Below are 21,390 nucleotides of genomic sequence, written 5' to 3'. Positions count from 1 at the left end.
AAAAATGTGATTTGGAAAATGATAAAGGATGAGGCTTTGTGCATTTTTTCTAATTTTGCTCTGAGTAAATTTTTACAAGTGTAGGCTTTTTCTTGCTTATTTGTACTGTCAGTCAAATAAATGGAGATCCTGATTTCATACAAAATCTCTAGAGCCTGCACACTTTAGTGATAAAAACCATGATGTCTTTGGGTGCACTCTTGAATTGTTCATCAGTGCGTAACATCACGTGTTTGTTAGAAGTGACAGCATGTGTTTCAGATGAAGAAACAAATTAAATACTGGTCCAATTATTTATGTTATTTTAATTGTACTTAGATTCTGAGTGTGATATTTATATGACTTTTCTTGGTGTAGCATTTTTCTGTCAGCTGTCAATTCATAAAGCTACAGAGCACAAAACATGGTCCTGTTTGAATATTTGGCAAGTCACTGTTGCTAGCAAGCGAGTAAATCAGAAGGGCATTAAACTTACAGCACTATTCAGTAGCTCCACCCACTTTTTTGAGACATTCCAGGCTTTCCCTCAGCATCTTCTGTTGCTGAACAGACAATATACAGACAATATTTTAAGATTAAAAAGAAATTGCATTAGTTTGGTTTCTAAGAAATGGAATAGGAAGTGGGGAAAATGCAAAAGAGGTGATTATATACTATTGTCTTCCAAAGCTGAAGTAAATTACATACAAATCCAAAGTAAATGACAGAAATACTTCTTTATGTGAATTGGTGTGTGTGTATGTGTTGTTTAGCTTCTTAAAAAAGTCATGAAAATATAAAATATGCAGAAAATGGTGCTTATAAAGCAAGATCATCCCGGAGAGCTGGCTACTGCAAACTTGCTATATATGCACAGATACACCCATATATAGGAACTGCTTCTTTTTTGCATCCTTGTTCTTGAACTTCACTAAGAGCTTTCAATTGCTCTGACATTTTCAGCCAAGGAAGTAATAGTTGTTGCTGAGCAGTATTCTACAGGCAATTATCTTATCTGATCATTGGAGCAGTCCCCACTAGAAAGGAACCAATACAATCAAGTTAAATCATTACAGAAAGGCAAGAGAAACAGAGGGAGGAACAAATAGAGGAAAAAGGGGCTCATCTCATTAATGGGTGCCTGTGCTGCAGGGTTCAGAACAGCAGACAATGAAGTTAGCCTGTAAGCCAAAGCTGTGGAGTTGCCTCCTGTAGCTGTTGACAGGTCTGAATCCTCTCTTCCAGAGCCTATTGTGGCTATAGTGCGAGGCACCTGCAGAAAATGTGCCAAAACTAGGCAGGGAGCGCGAGCTTTTCAATAAGCTGTCACCTCTGTCTCCCTTCACCCACCCCTCTAGTTCCCAGTGGGAGAGGAGAAGCCATACTGAAAAACTAGGCTGGAAAATAGTCATGTGATGGGAAAAGGGGTCAGATATAGACACCTTACTGTTACCAACTTTTGGAGCCTTGTATGATTCAGCCTTTTGGGCAAATTTCTAAAGGGCGTTTATTCTTTTTACTAGTACTGCTTTTAAGCTAATGACCTCTAAAAAACTGCATCATTACGATAGGCAAGTCACCATATGATTATTGTCAGCAAATACATTTTTTAATATTTATCTTTTCCTATTTCTGCTCTAGAAAGATAGATATGGATTTTGTTTTCCTTAATTCACTGGTAAACAATGATTTGAATACTGCCAAAATTAGCTGCTCACTTGCTCTCACAGGTGAGTCAAAAGGTCAAGCCAGGCTTCCTACATAGATTTCTAGACTTCGTATTGTGCTTTAAAAATCTATGTTTAGAAGTCCATGTTGTTTTGATGTTTCTAGGGTGTCCTCGAAGGCTACACATACTTTTTTAAAAAGAGAATGAAAGCACTTGTTTGTGTATACATACACACACACACAAAGAGAGTAAGAACTTACATGACATAATCTATAGATCCCAAAGCATTTACAAAGGAGAGGGTTTTACCCATCCTGTGAACAGACAGTCCTTGTGTGTGTGAGCATACTCATGTGTACCATGTATGTGTGTAACATTCTTTTTGTTTTCTCTGTGTGTACAAATCTCGTTATTGTGTATGCATATTATTATTAGTGCAGAGGTCCTGGAATCCCAGTCAGACCTTTTTATACCAGGCATAGCACAAACACAAGATAGAAGTTTCCTGTAAAGAAACTAAACAGGTTAACAGTGGTTGCATCTGCACTGTGGGGTAGAGGTATGTCCTTGGTGTAGCCTTATTCTGGCTTTTTTGGATACAAACTTTGCTGCGTCTCAGTCACAGAACGGGAGATTTGTGAGGCATCTGATGTAGTCTGAAGGTATGGTCTGGTTTTCCCTGTCAGGTGATGTGTAGAAGTGCAGTGCTTCTCCCTTTGTACTGAGGTCAGGGTTGAGGGGGAAGGTTGGCTTATTTAACAAACTGAACAAACAGGGATAAGGTGCATAGCTAAGTTTGTTTTTTTTTTTCCCTGATATGGCATTTACGTGGCTTGGAAACAGTCAAGGACCAGAACCGCTGAGTATACCAATGTGTGAGAAAATGACAGTACTGTTATTCCAGTTTCTAATATGTGGATCTGAGAAAGCTGATAAACTTCCATGGGCTGCAGAGCAAGTCTGATGAGTTGGGTTTTGAACCAACATCTTCATTCAGCACCTTCATCCCAAGTACCTTATGTGGAAGATCTATTTTAATCTCTTATTATTTTTGTACTTTATTATAAAAGGCATAAGTGATAGTCCATGCAGCTACAATGTAATGGAATGATTTCCTAACAAATGAAAAAATATTTTCTTTTGTGGAACAAAAGTGTTACTGGTAACATATGGCTGTTATAGATTGGGGAAGCAAATTCCAAAACCTAAGGTAACATAGTCTTTATCTGGCCTAAGGAAACAGCCCCAGTGCTGTTACCTTTAATTATGTAATATTGTAGCTTCCCTTGGAGGAAGAAGGAGCTAATGGGTTGAAAGGAAATAAAAGGAAGATGGATTGGGGCATGTTCATGGGAAGTAGACATAAAATATCTGAGACCTGGACACCCTTCCAAGTCCTGTCCAGTTCTTTATTAAAAAGTATGTTTGTAATAATTTCATTTTCTTGTGTCTCTTGTCTCCAAAAAACTGCCAGGATTTTGGTCAACTATTGATAAATTACGGAAACTCTTCAGTTAAAGAACCTGCAGAAAAAACTGAGTACTAATAAAGTGTCTCAAGGCTGCATACTCTTCTGTATGAATAAATAACTTTTCACACATAAATTGCTGCCAGTGGAGACTTAATTAATGTAGGTTGTTAATATGCCTGAGTGGTATTTTTGATAATCTTCTGTCAAAGGTAATGTGCAACGATTAAAGAAATTCTAAGGAAAGAGGAGGACAGTATATTCTTAGATGTTCATCCTTTTACACTGCTGTAGCATTTGATAGGCAAGGCGTTGCAGGCTTACTGGATTAGGTACCTATTCTTGGATGTAACAGAAAAGAACAAAAATACAATGAATACACTTAGAACAATCAGATGAATATGTGATTGTGTATCTCTCTGTTCCAGTGTGGGTTATGCATACTTTCCCTTTCAGATGTCCCCTTAGGCATGTTGCAGGTAAGATTGCATTTAGTTGTTTGTTCACTCACCAACACACTCCCCAAAAGGCAAGAGTTTGTGTCTGATTGTTTAAGACCTTGCTTCTGCTTTGAACACGTCTAGTTCCCTTGGAAAAACATTCTCTACATCCCCATCCCCCTTTAGAGAAAACAAGTGAACTATTCATGCAAAAAAGTGTGTGTGTGGTTGGGAGAGTGGGGGGGCGTGCAATGCCACCGACAAACCCTATTGAAATGCATTGGCTGTTCATTTACATTCACACTTTTTTTAATAAAAATGTTAACTAATGATGTTAAATGCTTTGCCAAAGGTCCTGGCGGGTCAGTTGCCGAAGTGCCATTTCTGCCTAATTAGGGCTCTTGCGGCAGCCCAGGGGCCTCCTGATGCAGTGGGTGACAAGCCGGGAGCTGACAGCTTCAATCGGCTCCAACAGGAAGGTTGGGCTGGTCATGTTTTCTAACTCAGCCAGGTGTTAGCTGAATGTAGGGGGGGTCTTGGCCAGACCTGAGCATTCGTTTGATCTTCCTTTCTTTCACTTGCTCTATTTTGAGCTCTTCCCTTTGCCTGTCCCGTCTTGTGTCAAGGTCAAGAATGGGCTTGACTAAATCAGCAATTTCATTTATCTCTGGGAGATCATTAGCAGTTCTTCTCCCTCCCCTCCCCAAATAAACCTTAGGCACTGGTGCAGAAACAGCACTGGTTCCAGAAACCAGGCACTGGGCAGTCCAGATATGAAAAGGAGAAGGAATAAATGCAGATCCTCCATAAATAAAATATTTTCTACTTCTCTGTTGCAAATCTGTTCCTTATTATTAATATATATTAAATATATCAAAATACCCTGAGTAACCCTCAAAAACATAAAATGCTTCCACAATCACAAAAAAAGCCTAGAACATGCTTAAAATTTTATTTCATCACTACTGTAGTAAAAGTATTTTCTTAAAAACAATAAATAAAGTTTTCCTTTGATCTCACCTGTTTCTTAGTAGCACACTGGCCATATTCGTATGTGGCCACATGCTTTTGGTAGTTGGCCAGTTTTAGGTGTCTTGACAGCTGATGACTGTAAAATGGGATCATCAGCATATTGGGGAATTGGCTTTTTAAAATGGATATCTTCACTTGGTTAATCAATGGCACTTTGACTTCATCTGAGTTATGCTAGTTTATGTTAACTGAGAAAATAGGCCTTAACATAAAAAAATTGCTGACCATTGTATAAATAACTCAGGATTTCAAAATAGTTTACCAAGAAATGGCACAAAGCCTTAGACTGATTAAGATGGAAATAATTTACTAGATTTCTTTAGTCTAAGATGAATCTGATTTTCAGAAGCTGTTCTGGTTTTCAGATCTTGCAACTAGATTTCAGACTTCTCAGTTTAAGCTGATGAATTTAACTGTTCCCTATTTACGTAACAGTTACTCTGTGCAGGAATTGCTTTGGCCTCTATGGAATGAAACCACTGCTAAAGTAAAAGGTAGCAGTTGGATAGTAACAGACAACTGGTTAATAATGCTCGATAATATTAAGGACAGGAAACAATAAAGGAAATTATATCACTTGATAGCTGTAGTCATAATGCAATAATAGGGTGTGGGGTTCTTTTTAAACAGGAAGACTGTAATAGGAAACAGTTGCATCCTTTCTTATTAATGATTTTAAATGCCTTTTTTTTTTTTTTTTTTTAATTTGCCCTTATCTCTGATCCAAAAGACAACTCAAAAGAAATTCAGCTCTGGAGAAAACAAATAATCTTCTGTTGTATTCAGCAAAATTGTAGCTATGAAAGAGTAGAAGATTGGAACTGATAGCTGAGAAGCAGTTATACTTTATGAGAGCAAGAACAATTGAAGTGTAATTCCATTCCAGTATTTTAATAAAAATTAATTTTCAGTGAGGACAACTATTACAGCAGCAAGACATTCCAAACACGGAGACCTAAAAGTTGTGTTACATAGTTTATTAAGACAATATTTCTGTCTTTCAAAAGAGATTAATACTGAAATAGGAAGGTAATGGTGGGACATGCGTTTCTTCCAGGAGAAAATTTAACTAGAAAATACAATGAATCACATTAGTCAGTATCTTGCCTAATCTGCTTTCTGGCTTTGTAGTGTACATCTGATTTTCATTACATTGTCATAAAAAGAACTTGGCATGCAGGACAGTTGCTGGCTAGGTGGTAAGCCCACAGGCTAATTTCCAGAGGGAATGTTTTTTTCTTTTGATATGATTTATTTTAAAAATTAGTTTTCCTTGTATTATGAATGTAGAGCTATTTCTTTGATACTTGGAGTCAAAGAGCATGAAGCAGAATGCTTGCTGTTTCTGTGTTACTAATTTCCTGCTGTCTAAAAGAATTTTAGCCTTCTTTTAGTAATATTGACTCATTTTGGAAAGTTGGTGACGATGACAGTATACAGACTTTTTGCCAGATACTTCCAACGGAGCATTATGATTATGCAAATGTGCACTGGTAATACCAAAAATACCAATTACCAATTTGATAATACAAAATCATAGTTTTCTGCATTCTGTCCTCTGTCTTCATTTGTAGTTTGACTTGGTGTCTACTGTCATAAAATATGCAGATCCTCAGCAGGTTGCAGAAATGCATGTATGTCTGAAAGAGTAGGTAATTGGTTTCTGTTGCACGCTGAAAAATGTTATTAGCTGTTCATGTTATACAAATCAGTTATTGAAAAAATATACACATCAAACGTACATTTTTAACATCTTAAAGTGCAGTTCCTGGAAAGGTGAAGCTGCGATGAGAAGTTATTCAAATGATGAAAAGTTTTAAAATGCAGAACACCGTGAAGGTAATGCTGTTTTTTTTTAAAGACAGTTACTGAAATCTGTCTTTGTCTCCCTGTTTTATTATATCCACATATTGCAGCGCATCAGATAGCCTAAAATGTATAATTCATGAATCTTCAGATGGGTATGTGGGGAGGACAAGGCTGCTCTACAAGCACATTTCCTCTGCTCTGTACTGTTCTGGGAATATGCCCAGAAACTCATGCTGCTGTAGCTTACTCCATACTATGTAAGGTTATATTAAGCTGCAGCACACATCTATCCAAGCATCCTGCCTTGCAGTTTTATCTTTATAAAGTGGTCAGAGTGAATAGAACCAAGGACAGAGAATCAGGTTGTGCTCTGAATTTCCTCTCCATTTATAAGATTCAGAAATGTTTCTTCACCAGTTTCCTCTTTAAGCATAAAATGCATGCCCAAGCTGAATATTCCTGTTGCAAAAGTTTAGTTGCTTCCTTTCTTTGTGATTAGCTAGTTCATGTGTGTACTGTTCTGAGAAGTTCTTTCATTATTTCTTACTGATTGTTATAATATTTCCAGGTTTGTTTTTTTTTTCATGGAGGAAGAATAAACCCATTTATTGAAGTGTTTTGTATATGAATCTGCAAGAAAGTTATGGTTGATTTACTCAGTCTGACCAACAACAGGAAGAAAAGACATGCACAGATAGGAAGAATTCTGCTCTTCTACAGGATCTGCACTGCTCAGAGCAATTGCTCTTGCTCCCACAAGGTAGATCTGAGTGTTGCTCAGAACTGGTACTTATTTTAGACTATAGTTGTCTGTTAGGAGTAGTCATGACCTTGGAGATACAGTGTGCGTTAACAGTCCTTCCTGCTCTCACCGACTTGTGCATTAGAGGAAGGTAGTGCCAGTCACCTTCTTAATAGAGTCTTTTTAATTCTTTTGCAGTTTAGGGCAAGAACAAACTGTGAGGCCTGATCAATGACCCATGAATCCAGTGAAGATTCACCCACTGACCTGCAGTTAGCAATGACTCAAGGCTTTAATGATTCTATATTTTTCCAGTCTTTTCATATTTTCAATCTTTTATTTCTATCTTTGTATCAGATCAGTAGAATCTATCTGTTAAAGCTAAATACAGTGACATGAGGTCTAAAAAGGTCAGAAGCGGAACAGATTTCTTTCCTCCAGATGGAAGCTTTAAAACAACAGGGAATAATTACATATAAATGCAAGAACGCTCAGGTAACTGATCGGATTTTATCTGCCTGATCCTTGCATAATGCGAATAGAAGATCGACCTGTCCCTGAACTCTCTTGGCAGCTTCATGGAATGACTTAAACGAGATCAGCTAAAACGGTTATACTAGATGGGTTTTAATGATTAGTCAAACCAATTTATCAGCTTGTTTCTCATTGGTACTTTCATTCCACCACGATACACAGGATGACTTTACAGACTGGCTGCATCTTGTTGACAAAACAGTTTAAAATTTTGGAGGTACAGTTTTTGAGTTTAGTGGATAAGTTGCTTCATAAAATACCTATGCGTGTGACATGCATGTTGTGATATATCAGCAGTAGGCAGTCATTGAGTTAAGCTACTGGAATTCTTCTTGACTTCTTAAGAATGATTTTTTTGCAATGTTAGGTTAGAATGTTAGAACTCTAACACTGAAACAGGCTGAAGCCTTCCAGACTCACAAAAACATCAATTGTAGTAAAGACAGAGTTAAATAGGGAAAATCTGTAATAAAATCAATCTAAATATTCCCACCCTGATCTTGAGTATCTGGAAAGATGAGAATGAAAGACCCGAAGTGCTTTATTGTGTTCATCTAAACTTTAGGGGGTCTGTTGAGGAAGGAGGATATTCCAGCTGAACATAATAGAGCAAATTCCAGAATGATTAGAGACTGTGATGTCTAATTAATTAGCTTTTGTGGTAGTTAATTAAGTGGTCAAGAGTAGTATATGAGGCAATAAAGTCTGCTTCTAGCATTTAGCAGAGCCAAAGGTTATTTATAGGGTACTGATAGTGATGTAATTCTATTATACTGCAAAACTTGCATAGAAACATGTTCATTAATACAGTTTAAGATTTGTAACATTTTAAAACATGAGAATAACAGTTAAGCCCATGGAAAAATCTTGTAGTGAATACTTGGGCAAAATTACTATCTATAGACCCATGTTCTGAATTACTCTCACAGATACCCATCCCTGGGATTTAAAATTCTGCTTCCCATCAGGAAAATGAGCAGGACTTAGCCCAAAGGCAGAAAAAACTTTGCCTCATAAGGAACAAAGAAGGGTATTTTCTGCTATTTTTAGTAGCTTTCATGCTATATATAAAAATAATAATTAAAAAAAGTGAACAGGCTTATCTCTAGGATTGCTTCTCATGTTTCTGAATCTAAAATTCTGGGGTTTTTTAGTGATTCCCTGATGTTTAAAGTTGCAAAGGCAATAAGACTTGTGAATATAAACCAACATAGTATCCCCAGGGCTTTTGTAAGATTGCTTGGGATATCACTGTAAAATCCTTGACATAAGTTTTAAATTTCTTGCATGTATTCAGTAAGCTGAAAGCTGAAGCTATTACTGATAGCAATTTAGATGTCACTGTTGACTATTCACTGTTGAGTAGCTATCTTTTCTGGTTTTTGTGGGATGATAGCATGAAGACTGCATAAATTCCTGCAAGTGCCATCTTGTTTGACAGCAGGATTGGGTACAGGTAAACAGTCCTGGCATCTAAGTTCAGTCTCCTTATGAATGAATGGAAAGAGGGAGATTCTGACTTAAGTGTTCTTCATCCTTAATCTTCCTGAGGACAGCCAGGTCAGATACCTAAGGCCCCCATCCTCTCTCCAGAAGGGTTGCTTGCATGTAGAACAACAGATTGCACCAGTGTTTAGTGTCTTCAGGTTTGAACCTGTATGAAGTGTGCAGCCATCATGTTGCTAGGACCCAATTGTGAGTGGGCTGAGTACACACACTTTGCCAGCCCACATATGATGCTATAATGCTAGCTTGCTTAATAGGGTTGCGCATCAGATGGCACACTTGGGTCCTGCAGGGACAGAAGGCAGAGGTCTACAGGGAGAAAAAACAGGAAGAATGAAGTGGGTGGAAAGAGCAAATCAGGTGTCCGTCACCCTACAGTGACTTGTATGGAATGGGTAAGTGTTAATAGGTGATACCAATCCTGTATCTTTTCCATACAAACATTTTCCCAACTATGTGTGGTTTTTCCATTTCTCTATGGAATACAGAAACTGCACAATGTTCGCTTTTCACTTATCTGTCTTTTTATTGAGGTCTTCTGCAGCTTGTGGTAATGCATTTCTTTTCTTTCTTCTTTTTCTAATATTCACAGTTAAAGACTTGTACTATATCTCCAAACCTTTCTGATAGATTCTGTAGAGAAGAAAATGATTCAGGGGAAAAATCTTTGAATGCCTTTTTTGAAAAATATTAGGACTAAAGCTACCTTAAAACTCCCTGCAGGTTTAATGAGAGTGCCTGTTAAATTTTCTGTATATAGAAGAATAATTTGCTAAACAAAATCCCTGCAATCGTACCTTGGTTGCCTATCTTTTTTTTCTTTTAAACTTCGGAATAAATGAAAAATTGATCTGTATGGTCACTGAAACATTAAATTGTCTTATCTGTCACTTGTTCAACATTGGCTTCTTAAAAGGGAAAACAACAATCACAATCAGCAGTTTCTCAGTGCCTAGAAGAAAATAGAAGCTATAAATGGACAGATGAATTATGTGCTTCCAGTGGTTTTCAAGGGAAGCATTTACTGAGGGAGAAAATTGTTTTAATCTTATAACAACTAAGGAGTGTAGAGTTTGTAAAAACATGGAACACCTACTCATAAACTTAATTTTTGTTGCATAGGAACATACACAAAGTAGCTTTCAACAAAAATGGTTGGGGAAACAAGCTCTTTCATTGTTTGGTATGCTATTTTATATCTTTAACAAATCTCTGTGAAGCACTCAGGGAAGCCTAAACACAGTGGGTTAGTTGAATGTTCAGCCTTTACAGTATTCAAAAAATTAGGAGGGAATCTTCTTTTAAAATGGAAATAAGTATAAATTTGGGTCATATGGTGTGTATCTTTTCTTTTCTTTCCTTATTTTGAAAGAGTGGAGGAAAAGGAGGAAGCTAGAATCAAACCCAGACAAACAGCAGCCTCCACATTCCTTTTTTCAATTCCCTGTCCTGTTTCTATTTCTAGATGTTGCTAAGGATCCACTGAAGCAAAATACAGAGCTGCAAACCTGCCAGTAGGAGGCATGGATATCCTCTTTCTTTGATTAATTAATCCTGGCCATTAGAGCACCCTCCTTTTTTTTCTCTTGGCCAGCTGTTTTACATTCAATAGCAGAATGAAACCAAATAAATTTTGGGGAGGGAAAAAATCAGAAAGCTTTCAAGAATGAAATTTTTCATTCTCTTTTGGAGAAACTAAGTAAACAAAGTACTGGACATCCAAAATAACATAGATTATCCGCTAATAAAGACAGAAATGTAGTATTTGAATCCTTTGTTATGATGGGAAGGTAGTAAGAATCATAATCTGATCCTTAAAATTAAGTTGTTTTTTGACTGCAAATCTGGAAGCCAGGTAAGGCTAAATAGAGTTACCCCTATTATCACCACTGTAATGTTCTGTCCAGTGTAATAATGAGATTTTCCTATGGCTGCCCTCTGTGCTGGTGTGGGAGAACTGCTTAACCTACTATAACTGCTGGGGAGAGAGGGGAGGAAGAGGAGAGAAGATTGTTGAAGACTAGGAAGTGAGGGTGTTCGGTTGGTTTTAGTTCCAATGTGCGCAGAGCAGGGGACACAAAGGCAGCCTGATATATAAAACATTGATTTTTGCACAAGATGGCTTATCTGCCAAACATTTCCAATAACATTTTCCCTCCTAAGTGGAAGCATGTGGATGCATTACTCAAAGGTGGACTGGAAATGTAGATTCCATTCCTTCTTCCACTGATGTTAAGGTAGATGTATAAAATCAACTATTGGTAGACCTGTGAGCAAAACCTAAGAAAGGAGAAGTGAACTGGTGGGAGTATTTTTAGAAGGGGAGTTTTGTTCTGGAGATCTCATTAAGGTTTCCTGAGCCCTTCTTGCATGCGGGGTACAACTTTATGTACAGCCAAAATGCCAAGCTAGTTCCCATCTGTTTTGTTTTGGTGAAGCCACATTGTGGGAGGTGGGTACAGCCTGAGACTTCACTAGTAAAATCACTTTGAAGACTGAGTCCAGTTCCTTAAAGGTTAGTGAAATAACTGTAGCAAAAGCTGCTTGTAGTTGGTGGTAGCACATGGGAAAGTATTTGCATTGTTCCAAAGGCAGTGAGTGGAATATTATGGGTGAAATGTGGCAAATAAAATCAAGGAGTTATGGGAACAGGAAAGCTCAAATTCTCAGGTGGAAACTGATAACTAGGGATTCAGACCTCGTGTGGAATTTTGATAGCTGTTTTTACTCATGAATGCCTGGGTTCATTTGACCATAGGGAAAAAGAAAAGGGTGAACAATACCTGCAGGGGATAATTGTTATTTCACTTCGGTCAGAAATAGCAGTCAACAACAGTAGCTGAAAATGCTGTAACTAGAGAGGAAAATACTTAGAGAAAGCAGATGCATGTTATGTTCTGCAGAATAGTATTGCCGATAGACTGCTATAGAAGCTTAAGCATGGTGTTAATTCATGACTTCTCTGAATACTCATACAGTTTTCTCACACACTGAGGGGGGGAGTTATGGATATGTACCTGTCTTTGAAACATACTTTGAATTCTTGAAGTATTTGACTCTTTTCATATCTTTTCTACAACACATTGCCACTGCTTACTACCTTATATGATGGATAGTAAAACTTACACATTCCATTTAAAAGGTTTTAGCACGAATTAGTACTTTAAGTTTTAAACAGAATGTCTGCTTGGGATCTATCCACTGTCACATACAAAATAACATTATTTTAATTGTATTTGATGACTTGGGATAGGGTGGACCGTATATTGTTTCTTATGTTTTTTGTGTTTGCACCTCTAGATATAATGAAATAAAAAAAATGCACAAAGAAGATTTTCCAGCCTAGCAGATGTTTAGGGTTCAGTACACAAAGAATAAATGCAATTGCACATTACTAATACAGAGCCAAGCAATGTAATAGGAATGACCGATCTTTAAGATCAGAAGTCCTCCTTACATGTAAGGACTGTGGTTTTCATGTGTAGTGAAAGATTTAATGCCTTAAAGAACAGATGTCTGTGTTCCAACAAATATGACACTCTGAACAAATTGTGGTTGCCAGTGGAGATTCTGCCAAAGGGAGGAGTTCTGTCAAATAAACCATAAGATCCTAATTATTGTAAAGGCACAGCCTGTCTAATTTTTTTCCTCAGCCTTGTTTTACTGGATTTTTTTTGCTATATCTGTGAGGAAAACTGTTAAAATGTGCTAATTTATTATGCCTCTGTTTATGCAGTGCTATTCCTGGTTTTATGGGAATCTCACAGAGGATCATGTGCATTGGTGGAAGCCTGCTGCATCTGACAGTGTGGAATAAATGGTACGCAAGACCATATGGAAGCTTTCTGCATAGAGGTATTTCTCAGTTCTTGGTCTTCCTTGGCATAGTTCTAAAGGTGATGAAAAATCAGGCCAGAGAAAGAAATGTTAGGAATAACCAAAATTGTTGTTAACATGTCTGTCAATGAAATGCAGTGGGAAGGCTGACAATGAGGAAGGGAATTAAACATGGAAGAATCTAGAAAAATCAAAGTTTGTAAATGACTGCAGCCTTGAGGCTTTTAATATGTCAGTCACTGGCCTTCTCCACTGAAAGCGACTAAAATGTTTACAGTGCTTTTTTTGGGTGGATGACATTTAAAACCTCAGCAATGAAATACTTGCCTTTTTCATTTTAAGTAACTGCATACAAACATGTATTTATGAAATGTAATTTTTGATTGCCACAATGAGAGACTCATAAGTAGGCATAAATCAGTTCACAAGTGTTACCTTCACCATAAGGACTTCCTTATTGCCTTTATATTCTGTAAATCAAGGAGAAAAAAAAAAGATCAGAATTCATGTGGTTGTTTCTGTGTCTTCAAGAGCTGACCAATAATAGCATAAGGGAAAAGGTAGAGTCAACAAAAGGTTTCTTGAGGAAATATCAGCCAGATGTCTGACTTCTCATCGTATCTCTTTCTCTTGCAGAAATTTCATGAGAAAGCTAAGCCTATAAATACAGACTTCTTAAGTCTCTGGTCTTCAGACATGTGAGATTCCACGTGCTGGGGCACGCATTTCTGTGCAAGGTTAGGTGATAAGCATATGTCCAGCCATTGGAGAGCTGAATCCTGCAGCATATAGCCTTAAGAGGGGAGCATGCCTTCTAGCAGGGCTCCTCTCAGCCCTGGGTCCTGCTAAACGGCACATTCCCCAGCTGCTGTGCCAGTACCATGACCTTTCTGTTGCTCCTTGACCCACACATCAGATGCAGCTGGTCAGATAATCACAGATCAGACTGACCACCTGCATCTGATGTGTGGGATCCAAAAGTGGGAGAGAAGCCATGGTACTGCCATATAAAAATGTGTGCTGCCGGGAGTGACAGAGTGTGATACAAAAGAATGAGTCAGTGCGTGAGACTTGACAGGTCTGCTTTATAGCACAGCTGGGGATTCACCAGATCCCACAGCACAGGGAGTGGGAAAGGAAGCGTTCTGTATGCTGCCAGTTCCCCCTCTTTGCAGAACAATCCTTAGGAGTCTGTTTCTGCGTGCATAACTTACCAGCCTACCTAATGAGATTTGCACCGCAAATGCCGTAGCTAAATTTGTCTTACAGATAGTGTGGAAAGCACTTTAGCCTAAGAAAACATGATTTTTAGCCTCTTCCCCTTTATTTCATAGAGAGCTCTTGTTAAGCGTTCAGGTTTTGAGTCAATGTTATCAAAGCTACATGTTTTGACAGGTTCTCTCCTGTGTGTGTGTATATGGAAAGGTTCTTCATGTACCTCCTAAGTTGAGAGATATAATTTGAACAGAGAAAATTATGGTTCATAAAGTGCTCTTGTTAGGTGACATGACTATGCTTAGTCCACTGCAGGACAGCCTACACAGAGAAATGCATATTTCCATACAAATTACAGTATACTGCAGCCAAGAGATCAATTAGAATGTCTGTGACCAAGAACTCTCAAGTGTCTCCATTCAGTCTGCCATTCAAACGAGATGAGAAATGCGTTCAATTGGTGTAAAGAATTTGAACTCTTTCAGGGAATGTGTAGAGACTGCTGGAAAGTGGCATTCCCTGCAGGGTGGGACTTGCAGATTCTGTGAGATCCAGCAGGGAATTTTAAGGGTTCTGTAACCTAACATTTTGTCTCCCGTTGAGAGAAAAATTGCAGAACCTGCTGAATATTGTGGAAAGAATGAGGATTTTTCATTGGTCAAATATAACTGACTATGCAGGCTCTATCATGTGTTACATTGGTCAACTTGATCGTCTTAAATCTATGCTATATTTCATTTGAAAGGAACTCAAACCACTTTGCAAGCTATATTGCAGATACAGCACCAGCATCTCTGGTGTTGAAATGCAGGTATTCTGGAATGGAACGTCACAGGAATGAAACATAACTGTAACAATGCACAGTAACAGTTCACAGATCAAGACAGGAAATTCAGGTTTAAAAAACCTTGAAAATGTGGAAGTGTATATTTTTAGGGCAGCAGAGTATGACGTTGTCTACTCTTTTGATAACTGCCTTGAGATATTAATTTGACCAGAAGTTGTCAAAAACTGTGTTTAGCAACTCAAACTGCCTACCTTTTATCAAGATGATCTAAGATCCCTCCCTTTGACTAGAGCTGTAAAGTTCAATTCTTACTCAAATCAATGAAAAAGCTCCCATTGACTTCAGTAATACAGCAGCAGAATGCAGTAGAAGACACGAAAGCTATCCCGGCTTTCACTCAATAAAAATCCTTACCAAATGAAGTCACTGAAATGTAATAGAATTTAAATGTTAAAAGTACCTCTAATAGTTATTTCTGTGTAATATAGTTATATGGCAGTTAATAACATTATAAATAGTATATACTTAAAATAGTGCGACATTCATATACATTATAATTTTCTTTAAATATACCATTCCTATAGTATTTTTTTATTTTCATCACTGAGTGATTTGAAATATTTTTGCTCCATTTTAAGTAAACATGCTCCTCCCAGCAGTTAATGAAGCATTTTTTTCATGGCTAGCTTTTCCCCTTTAAAAATATTCTTTGACTGTAGGAAAGATGTTAAACTTAATAGAACAATTTCTTGTTATAAAAGTACTGATTAAAAGAGAAGTTTTATTCAGAGGCAAGATTTCTTTAATTCGTGATTTATGAAGGGTTTCACCAGGCACAGGATCGGTAAAGTAAGTCTCATAAATTGTTGAGAAGGGGCAGAGCTGGCAGGCGTTTCCCTTGGAACTCAGAGGTCCAAATTCTCTGATAAGCTTTTTATGTTGGTTACTGTCCCAGAAGTTTCATAATATTTTAGGTTGCCTCTTCTTGCTCATTTTGGTATCTGTTTACAAAAGAGGTCTTTTTAATGATGGCATGACCTGCTGGGTGTCCGATTTTGAGCAATCTTTTTCATAAGGGATATGGGAGCTCTTTTCTGGTAGGAACTGGCTCAGGTTCAATACTAAATATGGGTTTGCAGCGAGTTCAGCTGAAAATTCTCGGAAGCAATTGGTGTTCAGCAGCTCAGACAATTGACTAGGGTCAAAATCTTCATCTTTCACTCCAGACCTTTCATGCTGCAGAAAACTCCTGAAATCTTAGAAGAGCTGTGGGATGATTTTTTTTGAGAAGTCAGGGGAAGAGCAAGTGAAACACTGCCGAGTGCAGCCCTTGGTGTGCTGGGAGACAGGGCGTAGGAGCAGGCTGGGGTGTGCTGGAAGGCTTAGCAGCAGGCTGCAGGCAGAGTTGGAGTGCACCCAGATTCCAGGGAGCGCAGGAGCCCCGGTGGACAGCCGTCTCCCAGAGTCAAGCTATACAGCGAGCACTCGGATTTACCCGGGAGGTGGCGGATGCGGGGTGTCTTAGCTTAGTGTGCTCACCTGTCTCCTGTTACCTGTATGTGGTACATCCACCGCTGATTTTAGACTGTTGTACAGTGCCCTGGTTCTTTGCCATCCCCTCTCCGCGGCTGTCTGGACTCTGCTCCAGGAGACCAGGTCATTATATGAAGCAATCGGACGCCCTCCGCTGGATTGCTGTGTCCAGCTGCACGTACTTCATATAAAAAGTGATCCAGAAGGAGAAACATCAAAATAAGGGAGGTGGGAAGGATCAGGGTCTTTGAAAGACTTCTTTATAAATTGTCTTCTATGGAACATAATAGAAAGTGATGTAATACAGTATATGGCATAACACATTGAACAACCTGCGGGATATTCCAGTGTATCTATCCTCCCAGTATGACAGCTGAGGGCTACACTATAAAAAAAGGAAACTGAATATATAAAGGTAATGTAAATTTATATGTTTGTATATATATAAATTTATGCATATAAATGAGTTTTACAAGTTTATATATAGGTGTATATATAAGTGCCAGATGGAAAGCAGATTTGATTTTTTATTAACTTTAGATCAGAAAAATAGTTATTACTACATTCCAGGACATAATGTAATTGCACTAATGATTGAGTCAGGAAGACCTTTTTCCATGGGCATGTGATAACAAGTACTTGGTATGAGCTTTGAATGCTGTCTTCTCCAAGCAAGTTGCTTATTTGAAAGTAACAACTGAGTGTCCCTTAGAGATGCTGCTGTAATCCTTGTCAATAAAAATAAAGACAGCCTTTTAAAGCAAGCTGTTGCTTGTTCACTGTGCAGTAACAGCTATGAGTCTGTACCTGTGACAGCCTACTGTGTCAGAGTCAAATTCTTAAAAAATACCACACCAGCGTGATACAGAAAACACCAGCAGTGTTCCCCAGGGCTCAATTCTAGGGCCAGTTCTGTTCAATATATTTGTCAATGATCTGGATGCAGGAGTGGAATGAACCATTAACAAGTTTGCTGATGATACCAAACTGGGAGGTGCTGTTGACTCTCTTGAGGGACAAGAGGCCTTGCAGAGGGATCTAGATAGATTGGAGCGTTCGGCAATGATTAATGGGATGAAATTTAACAAGTCTAAGTGATGGATTCTGCACCTAGAACAGGAACACTGGGCACACGTATAAATTGGGAGAGGAGTGGCTGGAGAGCAGCCCTGCAGAAGGAGATCTGGGGGTGTTGGTCGACAGCAGGCTCAATACGAGTCAGCAGTGTGCCCTGGCAGCCAAGAGGGCAAACTGCATCCTGGAGTGCATCAAACACAGCATAACCAGCCAGTCAAAAGAGGTGGTTATCCCGCTGTATTTAGTGTTGGTGCAGCCTCACCTTGAGTGCTGTGTGCAGTTCTGGGCCCCACAATTTAAGAAGGATGTGAAGGTCCTTGAATGTGTCCAGAGGAGGGCAACGAAGCTGGTGAAAGGGCTGGAAGGAATGTCCTATGAGGAGTGGCTAAGGACTTTGGGGTTGTCTAGTTTGGAGAAAAGGAGGCTGAGGAGCGACCTCGTTGCTCTCTACAGCTTCCTGAGGAGGGGAAGTGGAAAGGGAGGTGCTGATCTCTTCTCCCTGGTATCCAGTGATAGGACGTGTGGGAATGGTTCAAAGCTGCACCACGGGAGGTTTAGCCTGGACATTAGGAAGCATTTCTTTATGGTGAGAGTGTGGTCAAACACTGGAACAGGCTTCCTAGAGAAGTAGTCAATATCCCAAGCCTGTCAGTGTTTAAGAGGCATTTGGACAATGCCCTTAATAACATGCTTTAACTTTTGGTCAGCCCTGAAGTGGTCAGGCAGTTGGACTAGATGGTCGTTGTAGGTCCCTTCCAACTGAAATAGTCTGTCCTGTCCTGTCCTATTCGATTCTATTCTATTGTATTGTATTCTATTCTATTCTACCATCCTAGATAAAGTGCTACCTACAACTCTTGACTTTCCTGGATAGCATTGAATTCCTAGCACTATGAAGCCAGATGGATTTTTTTTAAAGGCAGGATTAGCTATTAAAAACAAGATTCCAGGGAAGAAAAGGAAATAATGAGTTTCTTCTGCCAACTGCTTATCATTGGATTAGCCAGGACCTTGCATGAGTGTTTCAAAGAGAGGAAATGACTGGCCCCATGTGAATGTTACGCTCATGGTAATCATAATGCTTTTCTTTTCTGTAGGAGGGTAGAGAAGGCGAGGCATGGTCTCACTGTTCTGTATGTGGGAAGATCAATCAGTAGATGCACTAAGAAGTGGTTTTTTTGCACTGTTTTCCCCTACATTTAAGATTCTGAAGAGCTTACCTTTTCTAGTGCAGCTCTGTCTAAGACCAGAGCTCTGAGCAAAGCAACAGAAGTTCCTGAGAGGCTTTCAGTGGGTTGGCGCATTGGGATCCATAGCTGAATACTTAGGGTTAAGACAGCAAGTTACTATTAGAAGATAAAGGACTGAGGGAACAACTAGAAAGCCACTTGCTCTTTCTCAAGTCAGAGAAGCAATTGAACATGAGATCAATAAAGTTATGTGCATAAACACACACACACATTATATGTAATAATATAGTTATTCCAAGAACTCACCCCATTTGGATTAATTAAATAAAATGGAAGGAGGGCAGTGGTCTGCATTAGAAACAGTGCACTATTAAAGTAAAGCAAACAAAATACTGTTAATTTCGAATGTTATTAAACATTTTTTAACTCTTCTAATTTGAAGAGGGAATCACATTATTTTTTTCCCTTTTTTTTTTTTTTTAAACTTTCAATACATACCCTGAAAGCATGAAGTTGGTACATTATTAGCCTAATAGAAGTTAAAACTATGAAAGATCTGTGAAAACATCCTAGGAGTATTGCATCTGTGTATCTTAGTAAGTATTGTCGTTGGTGTACTGAACCACACGATGGCAGTGTATCGTTGGAGAAAGACGAGGAGTCTTCTAAACTAGTCTGAAAACCAGCTTCGCAGATTATACTTTTACCTAATATTACAAAACCTTTTGTCTTTAGGGTCATCGAATCCTAATTTTAGCACAAGAAAGATTTTCCCAAGGATCTGGTTAAAAATATCCACAAAAAAGCTCTTTGAAAAACAACACAAGCTTCTTTCCAATAAACCCTAGAGGATGAGAGTAACTTGTAGAAGTTACAGCTTCTTCTCGATTCCAGACTCCATGACCCTGTGAACAGTAGATCATCTTTGGATGCCAAATATAACTCCATGTTTACACTGCTGCTGAAGCCAATATTAAACCCGTTGTATTTAGTGAGAACTGAATTAGCGTTATAATTAGGGATAGCAAAGAAATATCACAATTCTAATGTGTTTTGTAAGAAGCACCACAGAATGGCCTTTGAAAGGTCACTTGAAAAAGTCTGGGTCAGTGCGTGTGACTCTTTCAAAATTTGGGCACTCTGGTTTCATCAGTGGCCGGTGCCTCTCTTGAGGTGGAGAAAGAGGCAGCAATTAACTCACTGACAGATAAGGAGAAATGGAGTGTCTGAGTGCTTGCAGTCTGATCTTTCCTCATTGTCAATTAGTGATAACTGCAAAACTGACTGTTTCTTGGAAGCTAAGTTTTTGTACGTGACCTTTTGCCTTGGTCATTAACTGCCAAGTCAAGCACCCTCTGCATTGGTCCTGGCTGTTCCTATAAAGTGAAAGAATGATACCACAAAATTGCTCTGTCCCATTTATTTTTTTTGTTCTAAAATATTCCTATCCCTAATCTACAGCATAGTTTTAAAACAATTGCAAAACAAAGTAGGCAAAAAGGGTGACAGGGTTTTAAATGGGAGACAGCCCATCCCTCTCAGCTCACATTTGTTGAAATTTAACTTTCTTCCAGTGTGTAGGGAAGGAGTGTCACAGTGTGGTTTGACAGTTACTTGAGTTCTGGTGGATTAGGGGCAAAACAAATTCCAGAATTAGGACTCCTTCCTTTCCCTCTTCTGAATGGAGAGCTGTTAGCTTGGGGCCTGCTGAGTCTTAGCTGTTACACAGATAGGTGAGAGGGGCTGTTTCATTTGGCTGAGATTTTCAAAAGTGGGTAAAATGTTTGAGCTTTATACCCTGTTGGGTTTTGGAGCCTAGCTTTCTTTAGGAGCTGTAGAAAAATCCCGGCTTTATGGTTTTACAGGCAATTACGTGAACACAGACATTAATCGAAGGACTTGCCCAGGTGCAGTCAATATTAGCTGTATGTGCAATATCTTACAGTGAACACCGACTGCTGATTTCCAGCCAGTGGGATATCAGTTGTGCAGCAGAGCAGTTCATAAAGTTGGTGAGCTGCTTGGGCCGTGCCTTTTCCTGAGAGTGCCTTAGGGACAGGCTGCAGGCTGAGTGAATAGTTGACAGTGGCAGCCCACTTCTATCTGCTGTTATTTCCTAGGTGACACCCCACTATTTCATAAGTTGCGTGACAGGCAAGCTCAGGCTTTTCCAGAAAAAATGGTTTCAGGAGCAAGCTGCCACACTGGAACAATTCATGTGTGCCACAGGTAATTCTGTGCTGGAGCCTGAGGGATATTTAAGAAACCTAATAGCCAGAAACAGGTTGCATGAAGTGCTCAGGGAGTGTCACCAGTGTCCTGCTGCCATCTGTCCCGAACTCTGCAAATACATAGAGCAGCTTCAGGCAGGCTCAGTTCCCATGGACAATTCTAGATCTATGCAGGTGCAATGAAATCACAACTTCCTAGATGTGTGTAGATGTTGCGTGACTAGCTACAATGTGCCAGGAGAAAGGTCACAGCACATGGCATTCTCCTGCCATGTGATACAGGCAGAAGGTATGTGATCTGTTCAGCTGGAAAGACTGGACACTTCAAGCCATCAGAAGAG

The 21,390-nt window shown here is 39.0% G+C and overlaps 1 protein-coding gene across 2 annotated transcripts in view; it reads left to right on the top strand.

Annotated features, from left to right (window-relative positions):
- The window catches only part of HSPA12A (heat shock protein family A (Hsp70) member 12A), a 107,832-nt gene that overhangs the window by 8,550 nt on the left and 77,892 nt on the right, over positions 1-21,390 (top strand). For both annotated transcript variants that reach the window (XM_072871736.1, XM_072871737.1), the window contains exon 3: positions 12,916-13,034. In XM_072871736.1, coding sequence (XP_072727837.1) covers positions 12,932-13,034 — 103 coding nt within the window. In that variant the 5' untranslated portion in view covers positions 12,916-12,931. The remainder of the gene's footprint in view (positions 1-12,915; positions 13,035-21,390) is intronic.

This window comes from Ciconia boyciana, chromosome 8 (genome assembly GCF_034638445.1).
Source record: "Ciconia boyciana chromosome 8, ASM3463844v1, whole genome shotgun sequence".
Classification (NCBI taxonomy): Eukaryota; Metazoa; Chordata; class Aves; order Ciconiiformes; family Ciconiidae; genus Ciconia; species Ciconia boyciana.
The sequence above is the reverse complement of the archived record's forward strand: the minus strand, read 5'-3'. Positions and strand labels throughout refer to the sequence as shown.